This window comes from Vulpes lagopus, chromosome 13 (genome assembly GCF_018345385.1).
Source record: "Vulpes lagopus strain Blue_001 chromosome 13, ASM1834538v1, whole genome shotgun sequence".
In the NCBI taxonomy this organism is placed as follows: Eukaryota; Metazoa; Chordata; class Mammalia; order Carnivora; family Canidae; genus Vulpes; species Vulpes lagopus.
In genome coordinates, this window is record NC_054836.1 from 53,906,368 (window position 1) to 53,933,549 (window position 27,182).

The following is a 27,182-nucleotide window of genomic DNA, read 5'->3' on the forward strand; positions in this document are numbered from 1 at the left end:
TACTGATATTCATGGACTTTAACATCTTTGTGAGGGGATAAAAAAAAAAGAGTCAAGGAAATAGTATGAAAAGGATGAAACAATCTTTCAGAGTGGTTACTTCCTATGGTGTTCTTTTGATTGCAGATAACGCTGCGGTACACAGTGATGCTTCGTAAACGTTCATTCTCTAACGGCAGTGCAGTTTTCAGAACTGATCGGCGTGATTCCAGAGTCCAGGCCCCTGTACAAGTTTTCAGGAAAGTTAAAGCACTTTTATGCATACCGTATCTGCAGCTTCTAAACTAAAAACAAACAGAAGAAAACAAAATGTGTTAGTCATAGGTCATTAGGGAAAATGTCATTTGTCTTTTGGTGAGTATGGTCTTAATAACTGTCATCAGAAACTTCAAAGTCTGTCTTTTTCAGGTTTAATTGAAAGTAAGTTTGGTTGCACGGACTCTAAAGCTAAGAAACAGACCTTCTCAATTAATTAGAATCAGTTCCAGTTGGTTTTTTGGAGAAGTTCCTGGGATACGATTCATGATACACCTAGAAAGATGTATCTATCCAGTGGACATTTTTTTTCCATTTTGATAACATGACCGCCCTTCCTCTCTTGTCCTAGAGAGTCAGAGAGTGAGTTTGTTCTGCCCTTTTACAAATGAATTCTGCATTTCACTGACAGTGGGGGAAAAAAGAGCAAAAGTTATTTGAATATATTATTCAAGTGTTTTATATCTGCAAATAACTTGGTACTTGTTCTTCTAGGCTCATCTGATTAAGCTACAATCAGAACGTCTGAGAGTTAGTGGGCTTGCTGCTTCCGACCACAAGTTTATCTTGCCACAGAAGCCGACCAGCTTGCAGTAGGCCTGGCTTGGGGGCCCTGGGCCAGGGCTTCCTCAACTTGTCTGCCCAGATGCCTGCAGTTGATTCAAGCAAGTGCAACAGGTTTTCCGGATCTAAGGATCCTGTTTGACCAGAATAGAGACTTGAAAAAGGGACTAAAGGTAACTTCAGGGGCATAGATTAAGAGTTGAAGCACTCGCGCGCGAGGGGGCCGAGTTTTCCAAACCACGCTTTTGCTGTCCTAGCCCACCAGTAAGGTTCGGTCTGTTATTTGTACTTTTATGGGTTTCCATTGCCCAGCCAAAGGTCTCCTCTCCGGGTGTCAGGGAGTTCCCCGATCTTCAGCAGGTCTGGGGCAGGCCTGGGAAGGAAGGCCGTGGGGAGAGGGGATGGGTGAGCCTGGCCGGGCCCAGCCGAGTCCCTCCTTAGCCCCAGCCCCAGCCCCGGCCTCCGGCCTCCGGCCTCCTGACCCGGGCAGCGCGGGGCTGCAGCGAGCCCACGTCGCACCGCCCCCTGCCTCGGGCCGCCCGCCAGGAGTTCGAGGCCTCCCGATCCGGATGTGATGAAAAAGAGCCACAGAGGGAGAAGTGTTTGAGGAGCGGAGGGGGGCGGAGGGGGAAAGGGAGGCCGAGAGGGGACGCGCCCCGCGGCGGGCGGCGGGCGGGAGCCGGGAGCCGGGAGCCGGGAGCCGGGAGCCGGGAGCGGGCCGGACCGAGCCGGCCGCTGAGGGGGGCGGGGGCCGGGGAGCCGGGGGCGGGGGGCGGGCGCTGCAGTGCCGGGGCCGAGCCGGAGGGAGGCGGGGAGCGCGGCGCAGGGGCGGCCGCCGGGCCACCGGGCCGCAGGGGAGATGCCGCCGCCGCCGCGCCGCTAACTTTCCGGGCGGAAGAGGAGGAGGAGGAGGAGGAGGAGAAGGGGCTCCGAGGTTGCTGGGGGGATGCCGAGGTAGGTGGCGGCCCGCCGCGGCGGGGGAGGAGCAGGGCTGGGGGGGCAGCTTCAGACCCGAAGTTCTGCGGGGTGGGGTTTGGGGAGGGCGGCGGAGGGGCGGGCGTGCGGGGGAGCGCCGCGCTCTACAAACTCTTCTCTCCCTCTCCCCCGCCCCGAGCAGTCGGCGGTCGGCGGCCAGCGCCTAGGAGCCTTCCCGGCCGCCCGGCGCGGAGCCCGGCGCGCGGAGCCCGGCGCGGTGCAGCGGCCCATGTCCGGCGCGGGCGCGGCGCTCGCTCCCGGGCCCCAGCGCGGGGCCGAGGCGGGCGGCGGCCGGCAGGGCGCCCCAGCCCAGGGTGAGTGAGTGCCCGCTTGCTGCAGGCCGCCGGGTCGCCGTGCGTCCCCGGGGGGGGCGGGGCGGGGCGGGGGCCGGGCTGCCCGAGCTGCCCCGCGCTGGGGACTGTGCACACTTAGTGGGACTCCAGCAAGTTCTCGAGGTCTCCCGCCCTGGACCCACAACCGGTAGGAGGGCGGGATCGGCCGGTCCCTCCACCCCCTCCCTTGCTTGGGCTGCGGGGGGCGGGGGGAGCCTGGAGGACGCGGTCGCCCCTCTCCTAAGCATCTGCGTCTTGGGGCCGGAGACTCCTAAGTGTGGGGTCGGCGCCCCCCCCCCGCCTCCCCCCGCCTCCTCCCTCCTCCCTCCGCCCTGGGCCCGCGGCCCCGCACCCGCCGCTGCCGCGCTCGGAACCAGCGCCCTCCCCGCTCCTCTGGCCGCGTCCCGCGGGCCGCTCCGCACCTCGGGGATCTTACAGGTTCCTGTGGCCCGTTGCTCTGCGGTGGCTCACGCCTGTGTCTCACGGACTGTTTTCGTTTTGAAATAAAAAAAAAAAAAAAAAAAAAATGCTTTAAAAGAAACACCTCCCAAGAATGAATTAACTCCTTTGTGTTCTTCCAGAGTCTAAACACAGGCGACCTATAAAGAAAATCATCTTGTTCCTGGGAAACTTCCCTAGGAAGCTTATAAACAAGTCAGGAAATAGCCCTCTTTTTTTTTTTTTTTTTTTTTCTTCTCTCTCTGGAAGGTAACATACTTTAGGTTTTCTGCAGCCACAGTGAACAAGGGCCTTACTCTTCTGATGTATTTTCCTCTAAGGGTGGCTCTGATTTTAAAAAAAAGTTCTGATACTGATATAAGCTAAATAATTTTCCAGGTCTCAGCAGCCTGCTTTATACTCTTGATTTTAGGCATATCGGATAGCTTTTCTTTTTCTTTGACAATAATGTAGTCAGCTCCTTGGGACTGTTTTCAGTTTGGTTTGGTTTTTGTCTTAAGGCAGCAAAAAATGGAAAAGAAGAAGTTAATGTTGAACTCAGAAAAGGTGAAAGCAGAAAACATCCATGGCTAAATTAAAATGTTCTGGCATTCCAGACTGTTAAATTGAATTATGTTTTATCATTGCTTTGGTTTTTTTTGTTTTGTTTTGTTTTGTTTTGTTTTGTTTTGTTTTTGCTTCTAAACAGTGAGTCATTTTTCTCTAAAGAGAAAATAGAGTGCATCAGAAAGCTAGAATGATAAACATATTTTCCCAGAAGCAGCCCATGTTCTGCACGTTGTGTTGCCAACAGGGTCATTTCCCTGTTAGGCATGCTCCTTCATAGGTTTACCGACTCACTGATGTTTATGTTCACACTTGCACTGTTAATCACTAGTGTTAAACAATGCTTATGTCAAAATCCATATCAAATATACTACAAAAACAGATTTGACAGAGTGATTATCTACAGTGTCCAACTTTAACAATGCATCTTTAAGGTCAGAATTTGCAGTGGTACTTAATGTACCTGTGCAGATGCAATGCTGTAAAATACCACATGATCGGACCTTATGAAATCTAGATGTTCTGAGGTCGAGCTGACGACATACAACACCTACATTATCAGTGTGAAAACTCTTGGGTTATATTGTACCTAACTATTGGCCGATCCTAAGCAACATAGTTATATAGTGCTTTTTTATTAGTTCATCTTTGACTCACATCTTTTGAATAGGTATCAGTTTAAGTCTAAGTATAATATAAAGTTGATTTTTTTAAAAAGGAAACTCCTCAGAATCTTGTTGAATACTGTGTCTCAAACAAGCAGATTTCATAAGGTGTAATTGAAAGACAAAAAATCTTGGACTCAGTGGGTAGGGTACAAGATTCAAGATGCAGCCTTCCATGGGTAGGTTGGTTTTATTGGTAAAGACATTAGCAAACAAAGGAGCTTTGCTCACAGAGCATTCTACTCTCAAGCTCTTGAGTTCTTTTATCCTCCTCCTTCTGTCCTTGGATTCTTTTATCATCCTTTCAGAAGAATGGTTTAATCATTTTCTGGTACAATGTGGCTGCTTAGTTCATTGAAAGTTAATTTAAAAATTTTATATATTAAAATCAGAGAAAAATGGAGCATTTTATGAAAATTAGCAGAAAATCTTTTCATGAAGGGGACGTATAAGGTCAAGTCTTACCTTGTAAGCAAAGATACACAGATGACAAGATAAAATCCGTACATATATTACTGCAGTATGATGAGCTATCCATCCTGCTAACTAAGGGCATACAGTGTTAAAGTTAAAAGACATTTTAAGGGGTCTCTAGTGAACTCACCATCAAATCTAGAATCCAGTCTTTCAGATGGTTGTTAGAAACCTACAGTGTAACTCTTACTCATCAACATTCAGAGTTAGGAAGGTTTTCCTTATTAATAGCATACTTCTCTCTCTTTAAAATTTCTGCTCTTTTCCTGTGATTCTGCAAGGAAAATTCTATTGCTTTGAAAGCATTAAAAATATTTTCTGTGTATTTCGAAAATTGTTACAGAGCAAGGATGGAAGCTCATATGCTTCAGGCTATAAGCAGGAACCAGGACAGATGTCAGAAGATAGGGGAGCAGCAGGGATTGCGGGCCTTGAGAAGGCTCATGGGCCAGGAGGCGGTACGGCTCAGCTCCAGCTCATTGTTGCCATTTGGGCTAATATCTTCCAATACTTCAAGAGACACTGGAAATACAGATTTTTATGTATCATCTCTCCCTCTTTAAAAGTTGGCAATTGATTAAATACAATTTTTGTCCAAGCCAACAAAGCAACCACACTTTCTGGCTGGAAATGGCCTCTAGGCAGCTGATCTGCTATCTCTGTTACAGAAAATAGAACGTAAACACGTACTCACAACTATTATGCAGAGTACCTGTATAAATGTCCTAGTAGGTAGATGATTTGGACCAAATTTAATTTCGTTGTAAAAGAGAGTGGATCTTGTGTATGTGGTTCATCTAATTGCCTTTTTTTTTTTTTTTTGGATTAATCATCCTAAAATTCATTGTGTTATCAACATGGAAAATGTAGGTACTTAGATTTTTGTGCAGTAGTTACTAGAATCCATATAACGGAAAGGGCTTTTTAATTAAGTGCTTCATTCATACCCTTGTGACTTGTAATTAGGATTTTTAGGAATAATTTGGTCCAACTGGCTCACTCTTTAGAAGGGATATCCAAAGAATTTAAGTGACTTGGCCAAGGTCTCATGCAGTCAGTAGAAATCGGAGTAGAACCACAAATTGCGGAATATTTATCACTGTGATAAATGTAGTTGAAGTACAGAATCAATATAACTGTTTTCTACGGATGGATGAATTGAAGATAATAGGCTTTGGATACTGTGAATCACTTGAGCCTGTTCCAGTCCCTGCATCACCCTCCGCCCCACACCCACCCCATTGCAGTTGCCAAGACTTAGTCTGTTGGACTGCGAGTGCTGGAATATACTTTAATGTGATAATGTGTGATTTAATGCACTCTTGTCTCTTGGGAGAGTCCTCTGAGACTATTAGGCAGACTTTTCATAGCAGGATGCAAAATGCCAGTGAAGTTAATTAAAAATAATTTAAAATAGAAGCTAGGGAGAAAATCTTCGAGTTGAAATTACATAAGAAGAGCTTTGACTTAGAAGCTTAGCTGAGTTGTCAGGAGTTTATAGTGGCTAATCAGATTTCCTTTATGGGAAGCCTGTTTATTTCAATTTATGCAATGTATGCTTGTGATACCCATAGTCTTCTACTTGTATCATATTGTTTTTTTCCTTCCGATTAAGGATGGCGTTTCTCAAAGTGTGTCATCTTTGGATAGCTTCTATCTCTGGTTCCAGTCGGCAGTGATTGTGCCCTCCAGGGGACATTTGGCAACATCTGGAGACATGTTTAGTAGACATACAGTGAATGGAGCGGGTCCTCCCGGGATCTGGTGGGTAGAAGCCAGGGATAATGCTAACTGTGTTACAATGCACAAGACAGAGCAGCACCTTACAACAAAGAATATCTGGCCTAGAACGTCACATGCTCTCCTAATTTCTCAAGACAACTGGCATTTGGGCCCCACTCTAGATTTAAAGAATCAACCTCTGGGTGGAAGGCTCAAGAATCTGCATTTTTACAGGCTCCAGGTATTCTAGTTGAGAATCATTATTTTAGAATCTTTTTTTCTGTAGAAAGACAAGTTATATTGATAGATTTCTAATAAGCCTCTTTTTTTATTAGAAAGGCTTCAGAAAGCTTTTTAAAAGTCTCTTTTTCAAGTTTCAAATTTTAAATCCTATCACTCCCATACATAGTCTGTATTACTGCTCTTCAGCATTTTTATTACATACCTCAATTAATAAAAATAATGCTGAGCATTTATCTCCAAAGAACTTTGTGTACAAAGTTCTGTGTACTAGAATACAAATCTATTGTGAACTAGAAAAGAGATACTTAAATAGGAATTGTAAATGGATGGGATAAAAATGAGTGAAATAGATATTTTAATGTTTTCTTCCACCACCTCAGTAGGTATTCTTGTCCTGCCACCTTACACTTCTCTTTGGAAATCCCAGGATTGTAGAATAATAAGGAAAAGAGTGCATAATTTGCATATTACTTGCGTTCACTTGTAAGTGGAGTTTTGGGATCTTGATTATCCTTTCTCTTAGAAACAGTAATAAATTGAACCTTGCAATGTGACAAATACAGAGAGAAATAGACTGAATGAAATCGGAGTCTTGCAGAATGATGGGGCAACACGTTCATTCACCCATAACTATAATGCAAGGTAGACTGATAGGTGCTTTAATAGATGTGCAAAGAAAGTGTAATGGTAGGGATGCCTGGGTGGCTCAGTGGTTGAGCGTCTGCTTTTGGCTCAGGTCATGATCCCGGTGTCCTAGAATTGAGTCCTTCATCAGGCTCCCGGGGAGCCTGCTTCTCCCTCTGCCTCTGCCTCTCTGTGTCTCTCTCATGAATAAATAAATAAAATCTTTAAGAAAGAAAGAAAGAAAATGCAATGGCTGAACATGGGAGAGAGAAAGTATGTCTAACTGGGGCATTTGGGAAAACCTCAAGGAAAACTTTGATTTGAGTTGACAAAGAAGCATGATCGTAGGACTCAGCTCTGTGGAGATAGATGCCAGAAAAGCAGAGTTTGGAGGGGATTACTACAGGATGTTGAGTACTTCAGTAAGCCTATTGGATGGTATTTATGAAGGAACAAAGAGATAAGTTTGAAAAGAAAAACTAAGGTGATTTTTGAGGATGACCCTAATTCTCCTCAGAGGTGTTTGTATATCCTTTCTGTTGACAGTGATGAACTATTGAAAGTTCTTGAGAAAGACGGGACCAAATTGGTGATTTTAGGAAAATAAACCTGGTGGCAGTGCAAAGGATGTTGTTGTTGGGAGGGTCAAGAATGAAGGTAGTGATTATCCAGGGGGCTATTACAGTCACCTGACAAAAGAGGACATAGGGCAGCACCAGTAGGAATGGAATTAAGAAAATGAATTTAAGAACAATGGCAAAAGTGGGATAGAGTTCTACTTAGCTGTGAGAGCTCCTTGAGTGCTTTGATTTTTGTCATCTGTGAATCTCCTAAAGCATGGTGTCTAAATGTTACTGAATTCAGTTGATAGAGTGGGCAACATATTTAATATGGAAGATGCTGGAAAGGTAGAAACTTAAGGTCGTCCATGGGTTTGCCTTTTTAGCCTGAGTGGAAACCTAGGGAGGAGCTGTTGAATCATCTTTTGCTCATATTGGTTCCTGGAACTTAATCCAGTAAGCCACTGAAAAGTAGAACTCATGCCTAGGAGAGTAGTAAGGGTCAGGCTCCCAGGCTCAGAGTTCACTACCAGGTAGCTGATGGATGAGGACAAGAGTGAGAGAGAGGACTGAGGAGCAGATTTGGAGGCATGACCACATTTAGGGAGGAGAAGGGAAAAGAATGCAGAAAGAGTCCAGAAAGATTGGTTACAGAAGCATTAGAAGTATAGTGGTCGTGGAAGATGAAAGAAGCTTTGGTTTGGTAAAGGAGAAGCAAGGTGTATAAAGGGCTTCAGCTGGATGGGTGCATTTTGAACGTGATCGCCATGTGCTAATGGAAAGAGATCTAGAGGATAGAGAGATTGAATGCAAGGGTATGCAGTACAGTGGTAGTATGGTGGGGCTGTGTAATTGAAAGGGTCAAATTCTGGGACAGAACAGGACAGAGACCTGTCAGGAAAATGGAGAATATTCCCTGTTCAGATTGCCATGGGAGAAAATGATGAGCGATAATCCAGAGAAAATTTGTTATAAAAAGATCGTGGGAGGCCTGGATCTTCTCAGCAAAGTAGATGGTAACAGTTGCTGAGAGTAAGGGGGGGGGGGGGGAGGCGGTTAGGATGAGTCAAGAAATTTGAGATGTGTGGAAAAGATTTCAAAGAATGAAGTATTCAAGAGGGATTCAATCTGGGGCAAACAAAAGGGCTGCTCAGTAACACTGGGGGCTTAACTAAGAATGAATGGCATGAATTTTGAGTGGACACGGTCAGCATGGTTGATTGCCTTTCTCAGCAAGGAGCATAAGGGAGCTTGAGAATAGAAGCTGATAGAATGAATTTTTGGAATTAGCGTAGGGTTGGAGGTTGGCAGGGTAGAAGCAGTGGGGAACAAGGGAGGAGGTTAGCGCATGTGGGGCAAGTATGTTTGTTCTAACTGATCTTGTGTTCTAGGGTACATGGGGAGCCCGAGAGACCAGAAGTGCAGTTGGCAGGCCAAGGTTTCTGGCCAGCAACAGCCATGCCTGTTGGCCTTGTTTGGTCAGTTAATACAGAAGGATTTTTTGTTTGTTTAAATAAATTTATTATAAATTTTATATATATATACATAATATATATTATATATTAATATGCTATTGATATTTATAATATATATATTATATATAATTGAATGACCTTTATAGGGCTAGTGGAGAAATTGAAATTTTTGGGTGTGTAAGAGCCTTTCCTGTTTCTTTGAACCTTATTTCCTGGATCTTGTTCAGGTGATTTCATGGAAAGTTCTAATAGCTGTGTGCAGTTATTTTACTAGCATTATATTTTTGTAATAATAAAAGATTTGGGGAAAATAAGGAAGCATTAAGTTGACACAATCTAAAGTTAAGCCATTTGCAAATGGAAAATTTAGAATGATACAATAACCCCACTAAGGAGAACAATTCAACCAAATTGTCTTTCTGAGATACTGGAATTATTCTAGTGTATGTAAAGGCGAGAGATGCGATTTTCATGTTTCTGTTTCTAAAGGTCTTTATCATCGATACTGATTATGGGAAGAGTGCTGCTGCACTGGTTAGACTCTAGATGTTTGGATAGGTGGGTGTTGTTGATTCATTGCAGTAGAGGAAGGGAGCTGCCATTCTTCCTGCTGTCTGAATCTTACACGTTATTTGTGCACCAGTGTTTTGGATGCCTCTCTCTCTATATTCTTTATCTTTGTGTCTCTCTTTTCCCCTTCCCTCCTCTCCTTCTTTCCTGAAGTTATTTACACTTTTTGTATCTTCTTTTCATACCAGCATACAAATTCTGAAGAAGGAAAGCTTTTAGCCTTGCTTTTGAAATTGAGTTGTATTTAAAGTTTTTAATTTAATCAGTTAGGGTTCACTAAGTAGCAGCTATGCACAGAGTTATTTTAACATTAATTTCGTTTGTGGTTTCTGCTTGCAGTCCACTTCTGTTTTCAGATTTACACCCACATGATCTGAAGTAAGATGATTCATATGCATGTGTTTTTATGCCTGAGTTTCCTAGTAGTTTCAGGAGTGAAGCCTGACATTAACTTGCTTACCAACACGTAGATTTCATTATGGACACGTTTGAAGAGAAACACTATTAACAGATATTTTTGTGTGTGCCTACTACGTACAAAGTCCTGTGAAGATTAAGAATGTGTAGTGCCTGGTTTGCCCACAAGGAATTCATGTGAAGTAGGTGAGAGAGAGGATGAGATATAAATGTGCCAAATTAAATGTTAATTCCTTGTCTAAATATCAGTTCAAGATTACGACAAGGACCATGTGACAGATTAGTTTATGGCCAGTTGCCAGCTGACTGGTGCAGCACACACATTCAGAGGTTGAATGAGAAACTCAGAATGGTGAGAAGTCTGTTTTGTCTGGGCTGGACTGCTCGTGACTCCATCTGAAGAATATACAGTTCGTAGGCCTTTTTGGTTTGGATGATGCAGAGTTGAGCACTAAAAATAAAGCAGTTTGTGGTTGAGTATGTGACAGGCCCTCTGAAGGCAGCTGGCACAGAACAAAGGAACCGGCTTCTGCTCTGAGATACAGTCCTCCTACTCTTTTCCAGGGTGGATCAGCCCTTGATCTTTTGGATTCTGTGAATGTGGACCTACTCTGCACTTAAGTTTTTCCATTACTTAAGTGACATGCATTTTCTGAGGGGTATGGTATTACTCTTTATTTCTCACTGAAATGCAAGATGAAATTCTGGAGCATGGGAATGGGGTAGGAGCTCACATTAAAATATATGCAATGTGAAAATAGATGCCAGTTTTTCATCAAGGTGCAAAATGAATTTAATTTTTCTTGAGCTAAGGAGTAACATATTCAGTATTTCTGGTTGGAAGAGAAAAGGATTGGTACCGGTAGTGGGCATAGGAAAAAAAAAAAAAACAAAAAAAACAGTATATATCTGAGAGAAATTGGGAAGTTGTAACTTCCATAATTGATTATGTTGGGACAGGGAAAAGAGAGAATTGAAAGATGATTCTGTGAATACCACTGACCACGATGTAGACTACAGTTGGAGAAATGGTCAGGGACAGAAGAGAAGTGGTGATGAATTTTGGGAAATGTTGAATTGGAGTTGCTAAAGATCGATTCATGTAGAGTTGAAATTTCCGATCTATAGATTAGCATACGGGTCTGGAGTAATGGATCTATACAAGTCCACCTGGAGGTGGGTCATCATGGACCACTGCAGAAGTTAACGAGATCACAAAGATTGTGGAGACAGAATGGATTGTTTGTCTTAAAGGAGAATCCAAAGAAGGCAGTGTCTCAAAGAAATGATCCAGAAGGCAAGGAGCCAGGTTAGCAAATTCTGTGAGTGGCTCTGGTTTGGACCTTTAGGAGAATGACTGGAGAGGATACATCCCCTGACCTATAATCCGTGTCCATCATTCTAAAGTCTAAAAATTAAATTCCAATGACGTTCTCACTCTCTTATTATCTTATTTTTGGTTTCACTGCTATGTGACATGCTCTACTTCATCCTTTCTCACTGACTTATATCAAGATTGGACTCAAATCATAGTTTTGAAAAGCCTTTACAGATGAAACAACCCCCTTTGGTTCACTTTTGATTTCCATTGGCCTTAATTTTCATAACAGTGAAACAAATTAAGGGTCCACCCGCACCTGATAGAACTGAGAGGTTACAGAAAAGTTTTAGAATTATGGCAGTTACAATAGTGATCATGAAAAAAAAAAAACTAAAGATGGGTGTGTGACATCATTTAAAAAAGGGGGAAGATGTCAGAGTCCTCAATTCCTTTTTGTAATAGGCTTAGTCAATGGCTAAGTGAGAGAGCTGCTGTGGATATGGCCTCCCTGGATTCTCACAGTCAGTAAGACAAAACTCTTTCATAACAGCTTTTTAGACAATAGGAAGGAGACTGTCCTTCCCATAGGGGTGAGCAGGATGTAAAAAAGGCCCTGCAAAAGCCAGTGAAGGAATTGAGGGTGTTTGCACAGAGAAGATAAAGACACAAGAGCATGAAGTATTTTCTAGTGAGAGACTGTCATGTGGAAGGAAGATTAGACTTTGATTGCAAAGAGCAAAATAGGATGAATAAGTGAAAAATACAGGGAGGCAGATTTTAGCTAACTGTGAGGAAAGTCTTTGAATTGTCAAAGCAGTCCCAAACTAGAGTGAGAGGTGCACTGAGGCTATGTCCCCCTCCTGGAAGCATTCATGCCTACGCTCCTTGGCTTGTTCTTGGGAATATTGGATGATGAGGGTGTTCATCTGAATTCAGGCTTATCAGGTTGATCTGAGACCTCCAAAAGCCCATCTGGCTCCCAGTTCCATAAGCCGGTGTTTGGTTTTAGTGTGAGCATACTTGGTTAAAAGAACACAATTCAACATCTGTTTGAAGAAATAGGGGTTCACTATGCTTCAGGGTAGGTCATCCTGAAAATCTGTTTTTAGGACAAGGAACTGTAGGTTTAGTCCCCTCTGTCTCAAACGGAAGAGATAGAGGGGACTCAAGTAATGTGTCCTGGTCACCAGTATCAGCTTGCTCTCACCTCTCCTGCTCCTTCTGCCATTTATTTAGAACCCTGATTTACTGAGATAATACTGGGACTATTACTGGATTTCATACCTTTTCATTTGCATAGTCATATTCAATTGTATATTTATCTAAATTTGGAATTTTTCCACATGGCTACGTATATAACCCGCTCTGTCTATCCCCAGCCTGTGAACTAGTTGAGTCATGTCATTTTTATCACTCTTGAATTTCAGTGCGCCTCAAGCTTCAGAATGCCTAAGAAGCCCTTTGAAGGAATGCATTTCAGATTTTACTCAGAAGTGTCCCTTTTCAAATTATCGGTAACAACGAATTGATTAAATTAAATTGATTTAGGTATTTATTTCTATAAACATTATTATAATGATCTGTGCTTATATAATAACTTTACTGCCTTTACAAAATTATGGAACTTTACGCATATGCTCATTCATCTGTTAAAAATGCTTTTGGTTATCTTAACCTTTTTTGGACAATGAGATTTTAATCTAAGAACATTAGGCAAAGCAGGTTGGCTTTGCTGTGCTTCTTGAAGGTCATTAGGCTTGAGGGTTTTGTATATTTGTTTGTGTTTTTTTGATGAGTGAAGAAGTAAAATACCAGAGCCTCAGGTCTTCCTGAGAGCTGCTTTATCTTTGGTTTTTAGAGGTCACACTTGGGAAGCATTTGTACATTTCTACATTGTTCTGAGCCTCTGGAACAAACAGACCCAAATTTTTTACTTTGCCCAGAGATTTTAGTCTTGGATTATTTGAGATTTCTTTTTTTTTTTTGTATATATATATATATTTTTTATTGGAGTTCTATTTGCCAACATACAGTAAAACACCTAGTGAACACACATAGATCATCTGAAATAATACTGGTATTATTTTAAATATATATTTTAAAGATTTTATTTATTTATTTATGAGAGACGGGGGGGGGGGGGGGGGTGGGGGGCGGGGGCGGAGAGAGGGAGGAAGGGAGAGAGGGGGGAGGAACAGACACAGGCAGAGGGAGAAGAAGGCACCATGCAGGGAGCCCGACATGGGACTCGATCGGACTCCAGGATCACACCCTGGGCTGGAGGTGGCGCTAAACCGCTGAGCCACATTTTAATGGAATACCGGTATTTTAATGGACGAGTAAAAATCGTTTAAAGCAATTTTGTTTTCAGAAAAAGGAAGTATGAACATACATTACATAGCAGTAAGAATATACATCTTACATAGATTATAAATGACTTGTCATAGATTATTATCAAATATTGAACTGGATGAGATCTAACATGCAGAAGCCCCCAAGCCTCCTTTAAGCATAAAGAAAGTAACTTTAGGGCAGCCTGGGTGGCTCAGCGGTTAAGCATCACCCTCAGCCAAGGGCGTGATCCTAAAGACCCAGGATCGAGTCCCACGTTGGGCTCCCCTGCACGGAGCCTGCTTCTCCCTCTGCCTGTGTCTCTGTCTCTCTCTCAGTCTGTGTCTCTCTTGAATAAATAAATGAGTCTTTAAAAAAAAAAAAAAAGTAACTTTATAACCTTTACATACAAATATATGTGTATTTTACACAAAGTTTTACGAGATTTTATAAAGATTTCTGCCAAGCACCATCTTTTATAGTCTTTCATGAAATAAGCAAATAAAGTATGGATAACAAGTAGAAAATGTATTTGATGGTTGGCTTGTGCATTTACATATACTTCTGCCTAGTTCAGCAGCATGTTTGAGGTAGTTCATAAGAGTACATTTTAAAAGAAGAATAAAACATAGGAATGGAAAATATAGGTACCTGGGAGATCCAAGCATGGGTGAAAATCGAAAAAACAGGGAGACTGTAGGGTCAGATTCACTCAATTTTGTCTGTAAATTTGGGTCAGAAAGAAAGCATTTTCTTTAATATGTGCATCAGGAAAAAAAATTTATAGCTTCTCAGAGGAAGCAATAGTTTTCCTTATACTCAGCCTGGAAACAGATTTCTTGCAGGGTTTTTCACATAGGGATTACTGAATAGATACTGCCCTCAACAGCTTCCATATAATAACTTTATGCCAAGTTTTTAAAAGATGCTTATTGTAGTAATAGTTAGTGAGGTAATAATGGGAAATGGGGATGAGCCCTTATTATATACTGGAAACTCTGCTTCCCAGGCATGATTCCATTTATTTCCACATCCACCTTATGAGGTTGATTCTGTCGTTGTTCCTATTTTGATGAAACGAATTTGCCTAGGATCCATAGTGTTTAGTGGTGGGCCCAGGTGCCCTGATTTGAGATCCTTTGCTCTTAACCACTTCCAGAGCAAAGTACAATTTAGAGATGGTATTTCTGTACCAAAGAACCTAATGAGTCTTTTTTTTTTTTTTTTCGTCAGAAAAGACTCAAGATACCTCTGAACTTTTGTACATGACAATATTGTCTCCATTTCTTGGAAAACTATGGCACATACCGAACTTCAAAAACTCATTAGTAAGTTTGAGAACTAATCATCCTCATGCAGCATGACTAGATTCCTTTACTATTATGTGCTAACAGCATTTAGCTATTGAAGGGAGTATGTTTGCTTAGTTACAGACTGATCTGAAACTATATCCCTCTTCAGTAGTTGGAACTGTTGTCTTTTAGAGAAGTTTACATTTACTGTTTCTACCTGCAGTGGGCAGAACTGGGACTAGTTATAAATTATCCGGTAGCAAATTTACATTCAAAATAATTAATAACTTGCTAATGAACCTAACTGACCAAGAGTAGGATGTGTTTCTTTGTGAGGTGTCCATTCCCTGGAATTTTGAGGGGCTGGATGTTGCAAAGGGTTTTTCTATACCACCTACAGTATGAAATTAGCTGAGCTGCAAGATGTTTTCCAGCTCTGACTTTTATCCTATTTTCCACTGACTATCTGTCTCTAAGACTCATTCTGTATTCTCATCAGTAAAATGGAGCTAACGTGCTCTTTCTTAAAATATCATTGGCGGTTCGAAGATCAAATGAATATTATATATTAAAGTCCTTTGAAAATTGCTAAAACTGTAATTGCACAAATTCACTAATTTACTCTTTCAACAAAAGGAAGTATTTTTTCATTTTTTAAAAACTTGTTTAACAACCATACACCAGCTGAGTGGTTGTTAGGTGGCATAGAACATAATATTATATTGTACATACATTAATATCTAATTTGCTTATTTTTAATGTGCTTAGATTTTTTTCTTTTGCTAACCACTATTCAACTAGGTTGAACTCTCTGAGGTAAGTAAAATTCTCATTCTCAAAGTTTTAAATTTGGATAATACCAACTTGGTAAAATAGTATAGAATTTTAAAGTAAATAGAAATTCTGTTTGCCTGGTTCATTCTCCTCCTTCTTCAGCAGGAATGAGTGAGATTAAAGAGAGATTACTTCCCACCATCCATACATACTCTTCTTCAGAAAAATAACAAAAAAAAATAAAGAGTATTGATCCTATAAGATAGTTGTTTCAGCGTAGAACATATCTTATTTAAATAGGTCGCTTAGGGGTACCTGAGTGGCTCAGTGGTTGAGTGTCTGCCTTTGGCTCAGGACATGATCCTGGGGTCCTGGGATCAAGTCCTGCATGGGGCTCCCTCCAGGGAGCCTGCCCTCGGCCTGTGTCTCTTCCTCTCTCTCTGTGTGTCTCATGAGTAAATTATTAAGATCTTTAAAAATAAAAAAAAATAAAAGATCTTTAAAAATAAATAAAAAATAAGTAAATGGGTCTTTAGAATCCTTATTTTTTTCCCACTCTGATTCTTTTGCTTATTCACACTTACTTTGAGAATTAACTCAAATCCAATGCCTCACAAAGGCTTTTCTTTGATTTCCTCCACTCCATTCTAAACACCCTTCAATGTGTAAATGAAGCTTTGGCTCTATTGTTTAGCCCCTTTGCAGAGTCAGATTTACAGAATTTTAGAGACAAAAAAAAGGCCTCTGCAACTATCCAGCTCCATGCCCTCCTTTCCGGTTGAAGAAAATGAGCCCCAGCCACACAGCTGGTCAGTTTCTGAATCAGAATTATAACCCAGGGCAGTTTTCATTAGTTTTGGTTTTGTAGTTGCCTGTTTGGTGTATATGTTGGGTCACCCCAGCTAGAGGATTATTTTGGTCGGGGACTGAGGTTTTTGTTTGTTGTTGTTGGGTTTTTTTGTTTTGTTTGTCTGTGTCCTTGTCCGTCCCGTCTCCCCCCACCCCCCCACCCCCGCACCCCCACCCCTTGCCAGAGATTCCTTCATGGTTCAGAGTAACTAGAATTCTTAGGAAACCAGCCTTTTGGAAGCAGCCGCCAGTAGTAGGCAGCTATTCCTTGGTCTAGTGCTATCTTTAAAGTGTCTTCAATTTTTATTTTAATTTCTGAAACATGCTTCTATATTCATCCATTAGTAGAACTGATCACTGTTATCTGTGGCTCAGATTTCGTATTCTCATAGTTGTTCTGACAGGGGGACAGGACTGAATAACCTCTATACTATGAATGAAGCAAAATTGCATTTTCTGATTACTTGGAGTACTGCGACGAGGTGATGAGAAGCAAGGTCTGTATCTCAGTGTTTAGTAGGCTCTCCTGAGTTTTCTCTAAATTGTGTAGAACAGAACTTAATTAGAACAGTATCCCCTACACCTAGCCGTATATGATGATAGAACTCCTCACATACCACCTGAAGTGGGACCTCTGAGGTTGGGACCTATGCATTTTTTTTTATTTAATATTTTATTGATGAGATAGAAAGCATGAGGAGGAGCAGAGGGAGAGGGAGAAGTAGATTCTCTGCTTAGCAGAGAGCCAAAGGAACATGGGGCTCCACCCCAGGACCCTGAGATCATGACCTGAGCTGAAGGCAGCCACTTAACCAACTGAGCCACTCAGGCACCACAGACCTGTGTATCTTGATGTTTAAGGAGCTCAAGAGTAGAGAACCACTGGCACAAAAGAACGGCATTACTGAGAAGATGAAGGTCTCATTTTAAGGGAAAATTGTTAAGTTAGGGAGGAGTGCTGGTTGGATGTATGTACAGAATTCTTGTGGAAAGGTACAGACTGACCTCCTGCATCACGAAGTTACTTGATTACCTATGGGATATATCTTGGGGGACCACGTACTAGTTGAATGGCAACTATAAACCTTCATAAACCCAGAAAGGAAGTGATTAAACCAGGACCGTGGTTGCTTCTGCAGTTCAGAAGTAACACTGTAAACCTACACTGATCATAGAAATGTGCTATCAGAAGCTGCCCATTTGCCATCTGAATGAGTAGTGGCTGACCCAAAATATTGAAAGTTGTAATAAAGTTGGTTCTGTGGCTGGACGTTGTGGTGCTCATCTTGCAATTGTCTATCGATTAACTCTTCCTCTGCTTCAGTACATTTCTTCAGTGTTAGATGTAACTGCGTAGCATTTATGAGGCCGCCATATATGCATTGCATTAAATAGTATGGCTCTGTTAAAAAAATAATTTATGTTTGTTACAAAGTTGTACAGGTCTCAAGTGGTCACAGAGATTTAGTTTATAGATGTGGAGTATTGGCGAAAGTCAACTTTATTTTTACACTTAGAACCTTTTCAGGGCCTTGCTTTGGGCTGGCTGCTCTGGGGTCATAGCAAAAAGCTGAGACCAACTTTTGGGCCAAGACAATTACTTTTCAAAGAAGGCAGAGTTGGATAGACTGATGATTGTGATTTGATAGTAATTATGTTTTACTTATTGTTTCTTGAATATAATGGGACAGAGAATGATAGTTTTTCTTTTTTAACCCAAGGAGGACTCTAACTCTAGAATTTCACAGATAGGGAAACTTAAAAAAAAAAAAAAAAGAAAGAAAAAGTGAAAACTGTGCCTTAAAGCAGAAGGAACTTTATATTCCCCTTACTAGTGGGTCACTACTAGACCCATGTGTATATGGACCACATGACATTTTCATTTATTCAGTGGAGAGTCTAGAGGGCCTGTGTTGAGCACTTGAATATTGGACATGATTCAAATGTGAGTCAAGTGTGTCTAGAGGCTTTATTCATACCTATTTTCTTTTAGTCAGCAATGCTTCATAATGCCCTGGTTTCATGAATTAATTTTAATGGAATTAAACTTGAACAGCTCAAAATTATATAATTAATTTCATTCAGCTTCAATTAAAGTTACTAATTGAATCAAGCCTACTAGCATGACACCTGGCGGCAGTTAGCTACATAACAGCGAGTATGTAGGACTTTGCTGATGAGCTAGTTTATGTATACTAGTGAGTTTTTATAAAAAGCTCTTCTGTTGATAATCTCAGAAAGGCCTTGAGTTGACTGTAACAGTGGAAAGATTTCTGGAGTTGTTTAAAAAAGTAAAGATTTTAATTGAAACTAACACCTCTCAGGAAGATTACATTTTCTCTAGGATAATGCTGAGTAAATGTTACATAAATCTTCTAGAACATATTGGTTTAGCATGCTTCTGATTTATATTTTACTGCTATCTGAATATGGTTTTGCTTTCTGAAAATACTTAGCATTGAAGACTCTTTTTTTTTTTTTTTCCAGGGATTTTAGCCTCTGGATTTAGTCCTAAGTGGGTGTCCATCTATTTTCATTTGTTGAAATGTGTTTCATGGCAGAACTTTTCAATTGTTGTGAAATCCCCATGGTACATGAGAAACTTTTGCATGTGCAGAAATTTTTCCCTTCCACTGGAAATGTTAACACAGTTGACTAACAACTTCTGTTTGAATCTCTTTCCTTTCCTTGCTTCCATGGCTTGACATCATCCAGCTTCTCGTCCTTCCCTGACTCCTTTCTAATTATACAGACCCCTCTTGGTACTCTTATTTTAATGCATTAACTCTTGATGAGCCCATTCACTTCAATGGCTTTAGCAGTCAAGTTTAGGAAGATCAGTGTTTCCAGCTATAATGTGATTTACCTATGATTTGCAAATTCAAATGTGCAATATGAAATTCATCCACTAAACTGTGAAGTCCATGAAGGCCTGAGCCACATCTCACAGTCTTTTGCATCCTCACTGCCTAGCACATAGTCTGAACATCTCCTATGTACAGATATATGTTTTTTAAAGTAATAAATTATCCTCCTCGTCTCTAGGTTTTCCCAGTCAAATCCTTGACCAGGAGTGCTCCATCATCTCCAATCCCATCCTCCCTGATTATCTGTGCAGATCTCTGGCTATGTTATCACATCTACCTCCTTTTCCGTCTTGTCATTCAGTTGGTTGAACTCTAATTAAACTGAACTATTCTAAATCTCTCTTAGTTTCCCTTCTTCTCTTCTCCCTCTTAGGTACATCCATACTCTAGCGATTCTCAAGGACGTAAGTGTAGTAAAATTACCAAAGTGCACCACTGCCAAATTGAAATAGAATCTTTGGTGGGGCCCAGAGCCCAGGAATCTGCTTTTTTTTTTTTAAAGCCCCCCAAGTGAGTTAAAATGCAGTCAGAAGTGAGACACTACTGTGTACAAATGTATTAATCTACCTAATGCATGGTTCTGATAAGGCACTTCATAAAGCTTTAATGGCTATTTTGACTTATGTATCTTGCCTTTAAATTTGATCCAGACTTTTCACCCTCACCTTCACATTCAAATATCCATGCTGTGTCTCTAATCAGACCTTTCCAGTTCTATCATCTAATGTCCCCCTTAAAGTATTTCAAACTCCAGAGAGTTGGAACCTTTGGTTGTGGAGTTTGCCCATGCCACTCTCATACCTGGGATGGCCTTTCTCCCATCTCTGCTTTTAGCATTCCTGCTAATGTTTTAAAGACCATCCAACATGCACCTCTTGCTCTACTGCTTTTCTTGAGCTCTGAATCTGGATGAGTTTCTTTGGCTTCCTTTGAACGTCTTTAGTGCTCTGGACCTCTTAGAACATGGATTTTACCTTGTGTTGTAGTTAGCCTTTTGATTGAGTGATGATGTTCCTGATAAGATACTACTTTTCCTTCCTGGCCTTCCTCCTGAGAACCCATAAACCCGTGTATAAATCTCCCATCCTAAATATCCTTCCTTTCTGAAAATGCATGACACAGTCCTTGCCTCTTTTCCCAAATTTCCACAGAGAGAGCTCTGCCCTCTCTGCTTTCTGTACTTGCTCACACTTCTCAGTGGCTCCTCATTCATCTGCTGGCTGACTTTTATCCCAGTCATTCCATGAGCTCTCTTCTTTGGCATGCTTTCCCTGCCACACCTGTCCCCCAAATGTATGGACTTACTTTCATCCTTTACATGACCATTCCACATATCTCTGTTACCATGTGTTACCATGACTTATTTATAATAATCTTAACAGGGTATTTTTACTGTGAATATATTTGTTTCTTTGATGCTCGTCACCTGGTAGGTGCTTAATAAATCTATTACTGCTTCAGTAACCTATGCAACAGTCAGTAGAGATGCTGTTTCCATTTTCTTAAATTATGGCAGACTTGGAAGCATTTGGAAGAAGTCTTAAAATAGAAAAATTGGTAACATTTAATAATATGTATCTTTTGTTTTATTTAGAAAAATGTGATAAAGAAAACGCTGAGAGAACTATAACTCAAGCTACCGATAGCTGCTTTTCACGTGGAGAGATGCAAGACCAGCCCGTTTGGGGAAATTGTTCGGATGACGAACTCATACAAAGTGAGTATCTTTGGAGAAAAATCAGAGTGATTTGGGTCTATGGCTGTGATAATATGCTTTCTCTTAATTATTCCATAATACTCTCTTGGAAATCTATAAATCAACAGAGTTTCTCTGAAAATATATTCATGAATATTTTAAAATGTAGGGCTGAAACTAAAATAGAAGTAATACTGTTTGTCCATTTTCATCATTTAAAAAAAAAGGAAGAATTGACCTCTAAATTTAGGATTTAATTCTCATAGAGATAAAAATTTGTTTTTGAGCACTGACAAAGTATAATTCCAACAACTCTAAGTGGACTGTGAAACTAAAAAGATAAAGACAGAGAAAAAAGGACAGTCAATGGTTCTTTGGTGATACCATTCCGGTTTCTGTTCTTATGGCCAAATGATTCTAAACCGGTTTTCTTTTGTTGTGTTGTTATTGTTTATAATTAACATTTTTAATACCACTTGGTTTCTTTTTATTCTCTTCCTCTTCCTGAAAGTGCTCTATAAAGTATATACAAAAGCTGTGTGATATTGTCATTTGACTGTGGGAATGCCTGGCAACAGCGGTATCTTTCGGGTGCTATTCAGACTGCTGATTCTGTGTCGGGTTCTCCTGTGTAGACCTGGAGCTTTCCCCCGGTAGGCTCAAAAGTTGAATTTGCCATATAACGAATTATTCTCTGTAGTGAGCATGTAAGTATAAAGATTATTGCCGTGCTGATGGGGGAAGCTTGATCTTAGTTACAGAATTCATACCATTAAAGGGAAAGGATTTGAAATGAACTTTCTCCCTGTTGTCTATACCGGTTACGTGGACAGTGATTAAAAAAAAAAATACCGTAAGTTGCATGAAATAGTTTCTCTTTTGAGATAATGATGGTTCGGCCTGTACCAAGGGATGCTTGGTACAAGGGAGCATCCGGGAGCCACCGTCTGGTTTTCCTAACACACACTGAACAAATGCAGAGACAGAGCACTATGGCCCGCTCTGAGAGGGCTGCTGGAAGACGGACAGCCGAATGGATATCCAAGAGAAAGGCCAATGACAGAAATGCCACTCCTGGCCAAAACACTGTTGGCAAGAATTTCCAAATATTTGCGGGTGACTTTGGACTCTGAATTCTGATCACAGATTTCAGAAACTGTATTTTTATCCTCTATCTGGTCACATTTTTCTAGGCAAAGGCGACTTTGTTGGGTCTACAAAAAAATCTGATATCTGGGTTTGCCAAAACGGAACGTTTTATGTCATCTTTAAACTCGCCTCAAGTCTGGCTAGCACTTCAAAGTTTGACACTGTGATAGCTTCTGCTGTTCCAACTGCCTGACACTAAACTCCACAAGGCTGTCTGGATTTCCTCCTTTGGCCTTCCCTGTAGAGTAGGTGGTCATCTCTGTGTAATTCACTGTCTATCTCTCTTAACCCCACAGTGAGGGAGGCATGTGTTTTCCTCTCAGCATCCAGCACATTTAGGGGGGCCCAGTAAAAAACTTTTGTCATAACAATAAGCCCTGGAAAGAAGGTCCTGGCTCAGAGTTGCATGGGGGCAGAGGGGAACATCTGCGGTGAGTCAGGCCCGGGCTGGCTCCCATTCCAGGAGTCCTGTGTGGCTCCCTGAGCACTGTGGAAGAGGCCGACAGCTGGCTCTCATGGAATTGATTTTAGTGTTCCCACTGTAGCGCGAGGTTGGCTGGATACAGGGATCATCAGAAAAATGAGGCCGGCTGGGGTGTGGGAACATTTTCAAATGCACAACCCACTCTTTTTCCAAGCTTCCATGGGACAGCTCAGCTGCATAAGCAAGCAGCGGAGGGGAGTGAGTCTGTTCAACAGGCCTTCTTTTGCTCTGTCTATTCTTGAGAGTAGTTAGAAGGGCTGGCGGCTCACGGCTGCATTGTCCCGGATGGCTGCTGCTTTCTTTGTTGGACGTTTAAGGCGTAATTTATAGGGGACTGTTAGCTGTCAGTGTGATGAGGCTGTTTTTACTTTTCTGAGAATAACAGCTCTGGAAAGTCAAGGGAGTGGTTGCTTTGGAAATTGTATTCTAATTAAAGGGTGTATTCTCAGGCCTCATAAACGAGATCCAAGCTGAGAATAATTTCCAAATTATTCTTTGAACTTTAACCCTGACCTCAGTGGACCACCCACTTGTGGCTCACACTTGGTTCATGCTCCACACAGAAGTTCGAGCTTTGTGTGTCTTCCCTGGTCCTTCTAGAAAACATTGCAGGTGGCAGACCTCAGGTACAGTGCTCTCAGGGCCTGGATTTCAAATTGGTTGCCCTTGAGTTGCTAACTTATTACAGAGAATCCTTTCTGGAAGTTATAAATAAAAGAGAAGAAATCCATATGGAATCAAATATTTCGAATAAATAGGCCACACACAATCTGGTCAGGGAATGTGCATTGTGATTCTCTTTCTTATGAAATTTAAATTAAAAAAAAAATTCCAACTAAAGTTGGTTAAAAAAAAAAAAACACCTAAATCAGTAAAGAATTAAAAACGTAATGAAGGTTTTTGAGGAAATTTTATGATCAGAAGGTTTTATTTTTTCATCTTATGAATTTTCTTTTTACACTTTAAAAGGGATCCATATTCTGAGGAAATGTTTTGGTCTATAATTTCTGGAATGGGGCTTACTTATATTTTAGAGTTTATATCTTTTTATGAGAACACTAGTTCAGACTTTGGCTTTTCCCCTCAGATTATTGTATATAATTCAGTATATAATTTGGAGCTATGCCATGTTTTTATCATCACTGTTCCTCTGAATTGGTAAAATAAATGTGGCAGGGAAGTGACACCCTCAATTAATATTAATTTTTCTATTTAACCCATAATATGCATAAACTGATAACAGGCAGTAGGCAACATTTCATGTTTTAATTAGACTAGAAAAGGAACAGAAGTAACATTTTGATCTTAGTCTTTGGGGGGATTTCTAAGGTAGGAAGGAGTGTTGTGTGAGTGTGCCTGTGTTTATACTCAGATATGTGTAGTATTTTCCTTTAATTTAGGTCAAATTCTATTCTAATTATTTCCTAGAGAGAGAGAGAGCACGCCTCCATTTTTCTTTGTTCTTCTTTCTAAAGTGCCTCAGGTCTCTATTGCAGATTTTTCTAGGTCTTTCTGAAAATTCTTATTACTTAACTTTATCCTTGGACATTGCTTTTACAGAAACGTCTCCTAATTCTAAATGTCATTACTTAACTCCAGAAATTTTCCTCAGCTCCTCTTCTGAAATAAATTTCCCATTAAATTAAACTATTTCGTTCAGCTAATTCTCTCCTTTGTGATTTTGCAGAATTCCCATGATCTGAAGCAAAGTCAGAATGCTCCACTTAAATGGTAATCCTCATTCTAGTTAACCCATTTATTCATTTTGAAGAGTTTTTAGCTCATAATAGTAAGCACTTAATTGGTAGTAGAATGCAAGCTGCTTCTCTAATTCACACTTGTCTCCTCTTTATGGGGCTAATGCATCCTATGTTTTCACCAGTCCTGCTCTGGAAACCTTCCTCTTGGCATCCTTGGAGTTTCCCTTCAACACCACCAGGCTCGGTTCTGAGGAGCTCTGTTACTTCTTTGCCAAGACTTTGACAACTTACCTCTGATCACTCCTTAGAGAATATTACTTTATCACTTGAGGGAATGCTTCTTCTATGTCAGATATTTTTAAAAAGGCTGATATTCAGGCATACTGTTTATATACCAAAAACATTTCTTACTTGATGATAAGGAAAGAGCATGAGAGATTTGGATTTAAATTTTACCAGCAGTTCTGATGTCTGAATGTACATTATAGTTCATATTATTAATGTTTACCTTTTAGAATTCACTTTATATAAAAGAGGACATAAACAAGCCCCCAAAATAAGTACCGCCCAGTAAGATTGGGGGAAATAGCTTTCGTGTTACATTTCTAAGGTGATCTGGAATTCCCTCTTAATATTGTGTCCTCATTCATTCTGGGATCCCATATTGGGAGTAAGTCTTTGTGACTTCATCTTGCTCAGTATCTTTTCCTCCATTTGTCTCTCAGAAAAACTCTCTTTTTAAAAAAAATACGCTGATCAAATGGTTATGTAGCTGCAGTTGAGATGCTTTGGCTATTGCTGTCAAGAAGAATCTTGAGCCATAAGTTATTCCAAAATCCAACTCGTGATTTGGTTTCAGGATTGGGTGGACAGTCATAAGCTCTTTGTGATGGTTACCTGTGTTTATCTCATTGGTCAATGACCACCATTAGGCTACATTCTAGAATGCACTTCAAGTTTACTGACACACTTCTTCCTTAGAGTGCATTATTCCAAGCTCATCTGGATTTTGATCAAGATGTAGAGAGAACCATTGCCCATGTTTTTGCTTTGGGCATCTTACAGCTCAGGGTCCTGGATGCTGACTGCCAGGTTTGGATCCTGAGTACATGATTATTGCTGGTATTGGGTAAGTTACTTAAACTCTGATCAAATTTCTCATTTTTTTAAATGGAGGTGCTAATTCTGTATGTCTGGTTGTGTTATTTTAAGGATTATATGAGAAAATGTATTTTGTGTGCTTAATTAGCAGAGAGCTATATGTGTAAACCTTGAATGAGTTTATTGATTTTCATTATTACTATTCTCAGGCACAAGTATCAGTTACAAAGCTTTGTTTTGTGTTTTAGGGTTTTCTTTTTTTTTTTCTTCTTCTTCTTTCTTTCTTTTTTTCTTCCTTTCTTTTTTCTTTTTCATCTATGATTCCAGTGAGTTGCATGTCTGGACATACTGGGTATATAGACCCATGTCTTCTTGAGATTGTTGATTTGTGTGTATGTCACGACAGTAGGCAGCACGCTGGATGCTACATGGTTCATGCTCGATAAATGCATAAGAAGCACATAGAATTAATGAGGTTTTTTTTTTTTTACCCATCTTGCTTGTATTATTTCAGACTTTAAGGTCCTCTCATGAACATTCTAAACCAATACATTCTTCCTTTTATTCCTTCTAACCCCCTCCTTACTCCCAAGCCATACATGATTCATTCATGTCAAATTCCAAATATTTATAGATGACTCTAAGGATATTCAGGCAGTCAAGTCATAGGTTTGACTGCTTTTCTCTGATAAGTCCTTCTGAAGAGTTCTCAGTGAACTATGGCAGTGCTCTGAATAACATTTCACTGTCTGTGAATATGGGCAGAAATGGCACTTTTTGTAGGACCTTTTTTTGGTTCCCTATTTCTTTTTCTTGGCTGGCTAATAAGAAAAGAGCCTGAGACTAGTTTCGTCCCTCCCTCTGTCCTTTGCTCCCTCCTTTCCTCCCTCCATCCCTCTATCCCTCCATCCCTGCAGCCCTTCCTCCATCCCTCCCTCCATCTCTTACCTACTCCCAACCTCTTCATCCCACTTCCTTCTCTCCCTCCTTTCTTCTTCCTTCTCTTATCTTTCTCTACCTTTCTAAACTAGTTTTTAAATGCTTTGTGTTCTGTAAAGTATAATGTGTGTTGCTGCTGTTGGTGTTCTTACTATTCCTATGAATGTTCTAGTTGATGACTTTACCCTTCACCCTTACCCTATACCATGACTTGTTTCATTTCCAGTCTCTCTGCTGCTGCCCTTTTGTCCAGGGTTTTCAGTCTCTTTCTGATATCTCTAGAATCTTTTGGTCTTTACTGGGGGAGATGAGATGGTATTGAGTAGAAGTGATAGATGGGGTTCAGTGAGGGAACCAGATTTATTCCTTTCCCATTTGGGAGTTTCTTTGAGCCTCAGGGAGGAACTGAGGCCTGGGAATTACCTCAGAGATCACCCTGAAAATGCTAACCACCAAAGAAATAACTAACATTGTAAAGATCAAGACCATAAATGCTGCGGTCTAGATAATTTTAGTTCTCAAACCTCCCAACTTCCTGGAGCTGAACGCTGTGTGAATTTACACATAAATTATTCTTTGTAGAGCATGTTATTCATGGATAACTTTCAGGATTAGGAGTCAAAATATAACTTCTAAAGCTGAATAAGAAATCAATTAAGATGGAGTGTTACAGTGGGCTGACCCGGTGTTCTGTTTGTGATAGAGCGATGAACAGCACAGGTGTGGTCTCTGCGTTCAGAGTTTATAGTCTTGAAATAATGTGTGTTATGAGTGCTGTGATGGGAAAGGGCAAGCTGC

The 27,182-nt window shown here is 40.7% G+C and overlaps 1 protein-coding gene across 2 annotated transcripts in view; it reads left to right on the forward strand.

The window, feature by feature from the left end:
- Positions 1 to 1,623: 1,623 nt before the first annotated feature.
- Positions 1,624 to 27,182, forward strand: part of MDFIC (MyoD family inhibitor domain containing) — an 86,725-nt gene continuing 61,166 nt past the window's right edge. The window contains exons 1-3 of one of the 2 annotated variants that reach the window (XM_041727751.1): positions 1,624 to 1,773; positions 1,937 to 2,108; positions 20,910 to 21,032. In XM_041727751.1, the coding sequence (XP_041583685.1) occupies positions 2,024 to 2,108; positions 20,910 to 21,032 (208 nt within the window). In that variant the 5' untranslated portion in view covers positions 1,624 to 1,773; positions 1,937 to 2,023. Of the gene's footprint in view, positions 1,774 to 1,936; positions 2,109 to 14,766; positions 14,862 to 20,909; positions 21,033 to 27,182 lie in introns of those variants that run through there. The other variant, XM_041727750.1, reaches the window with a different exon arrangement.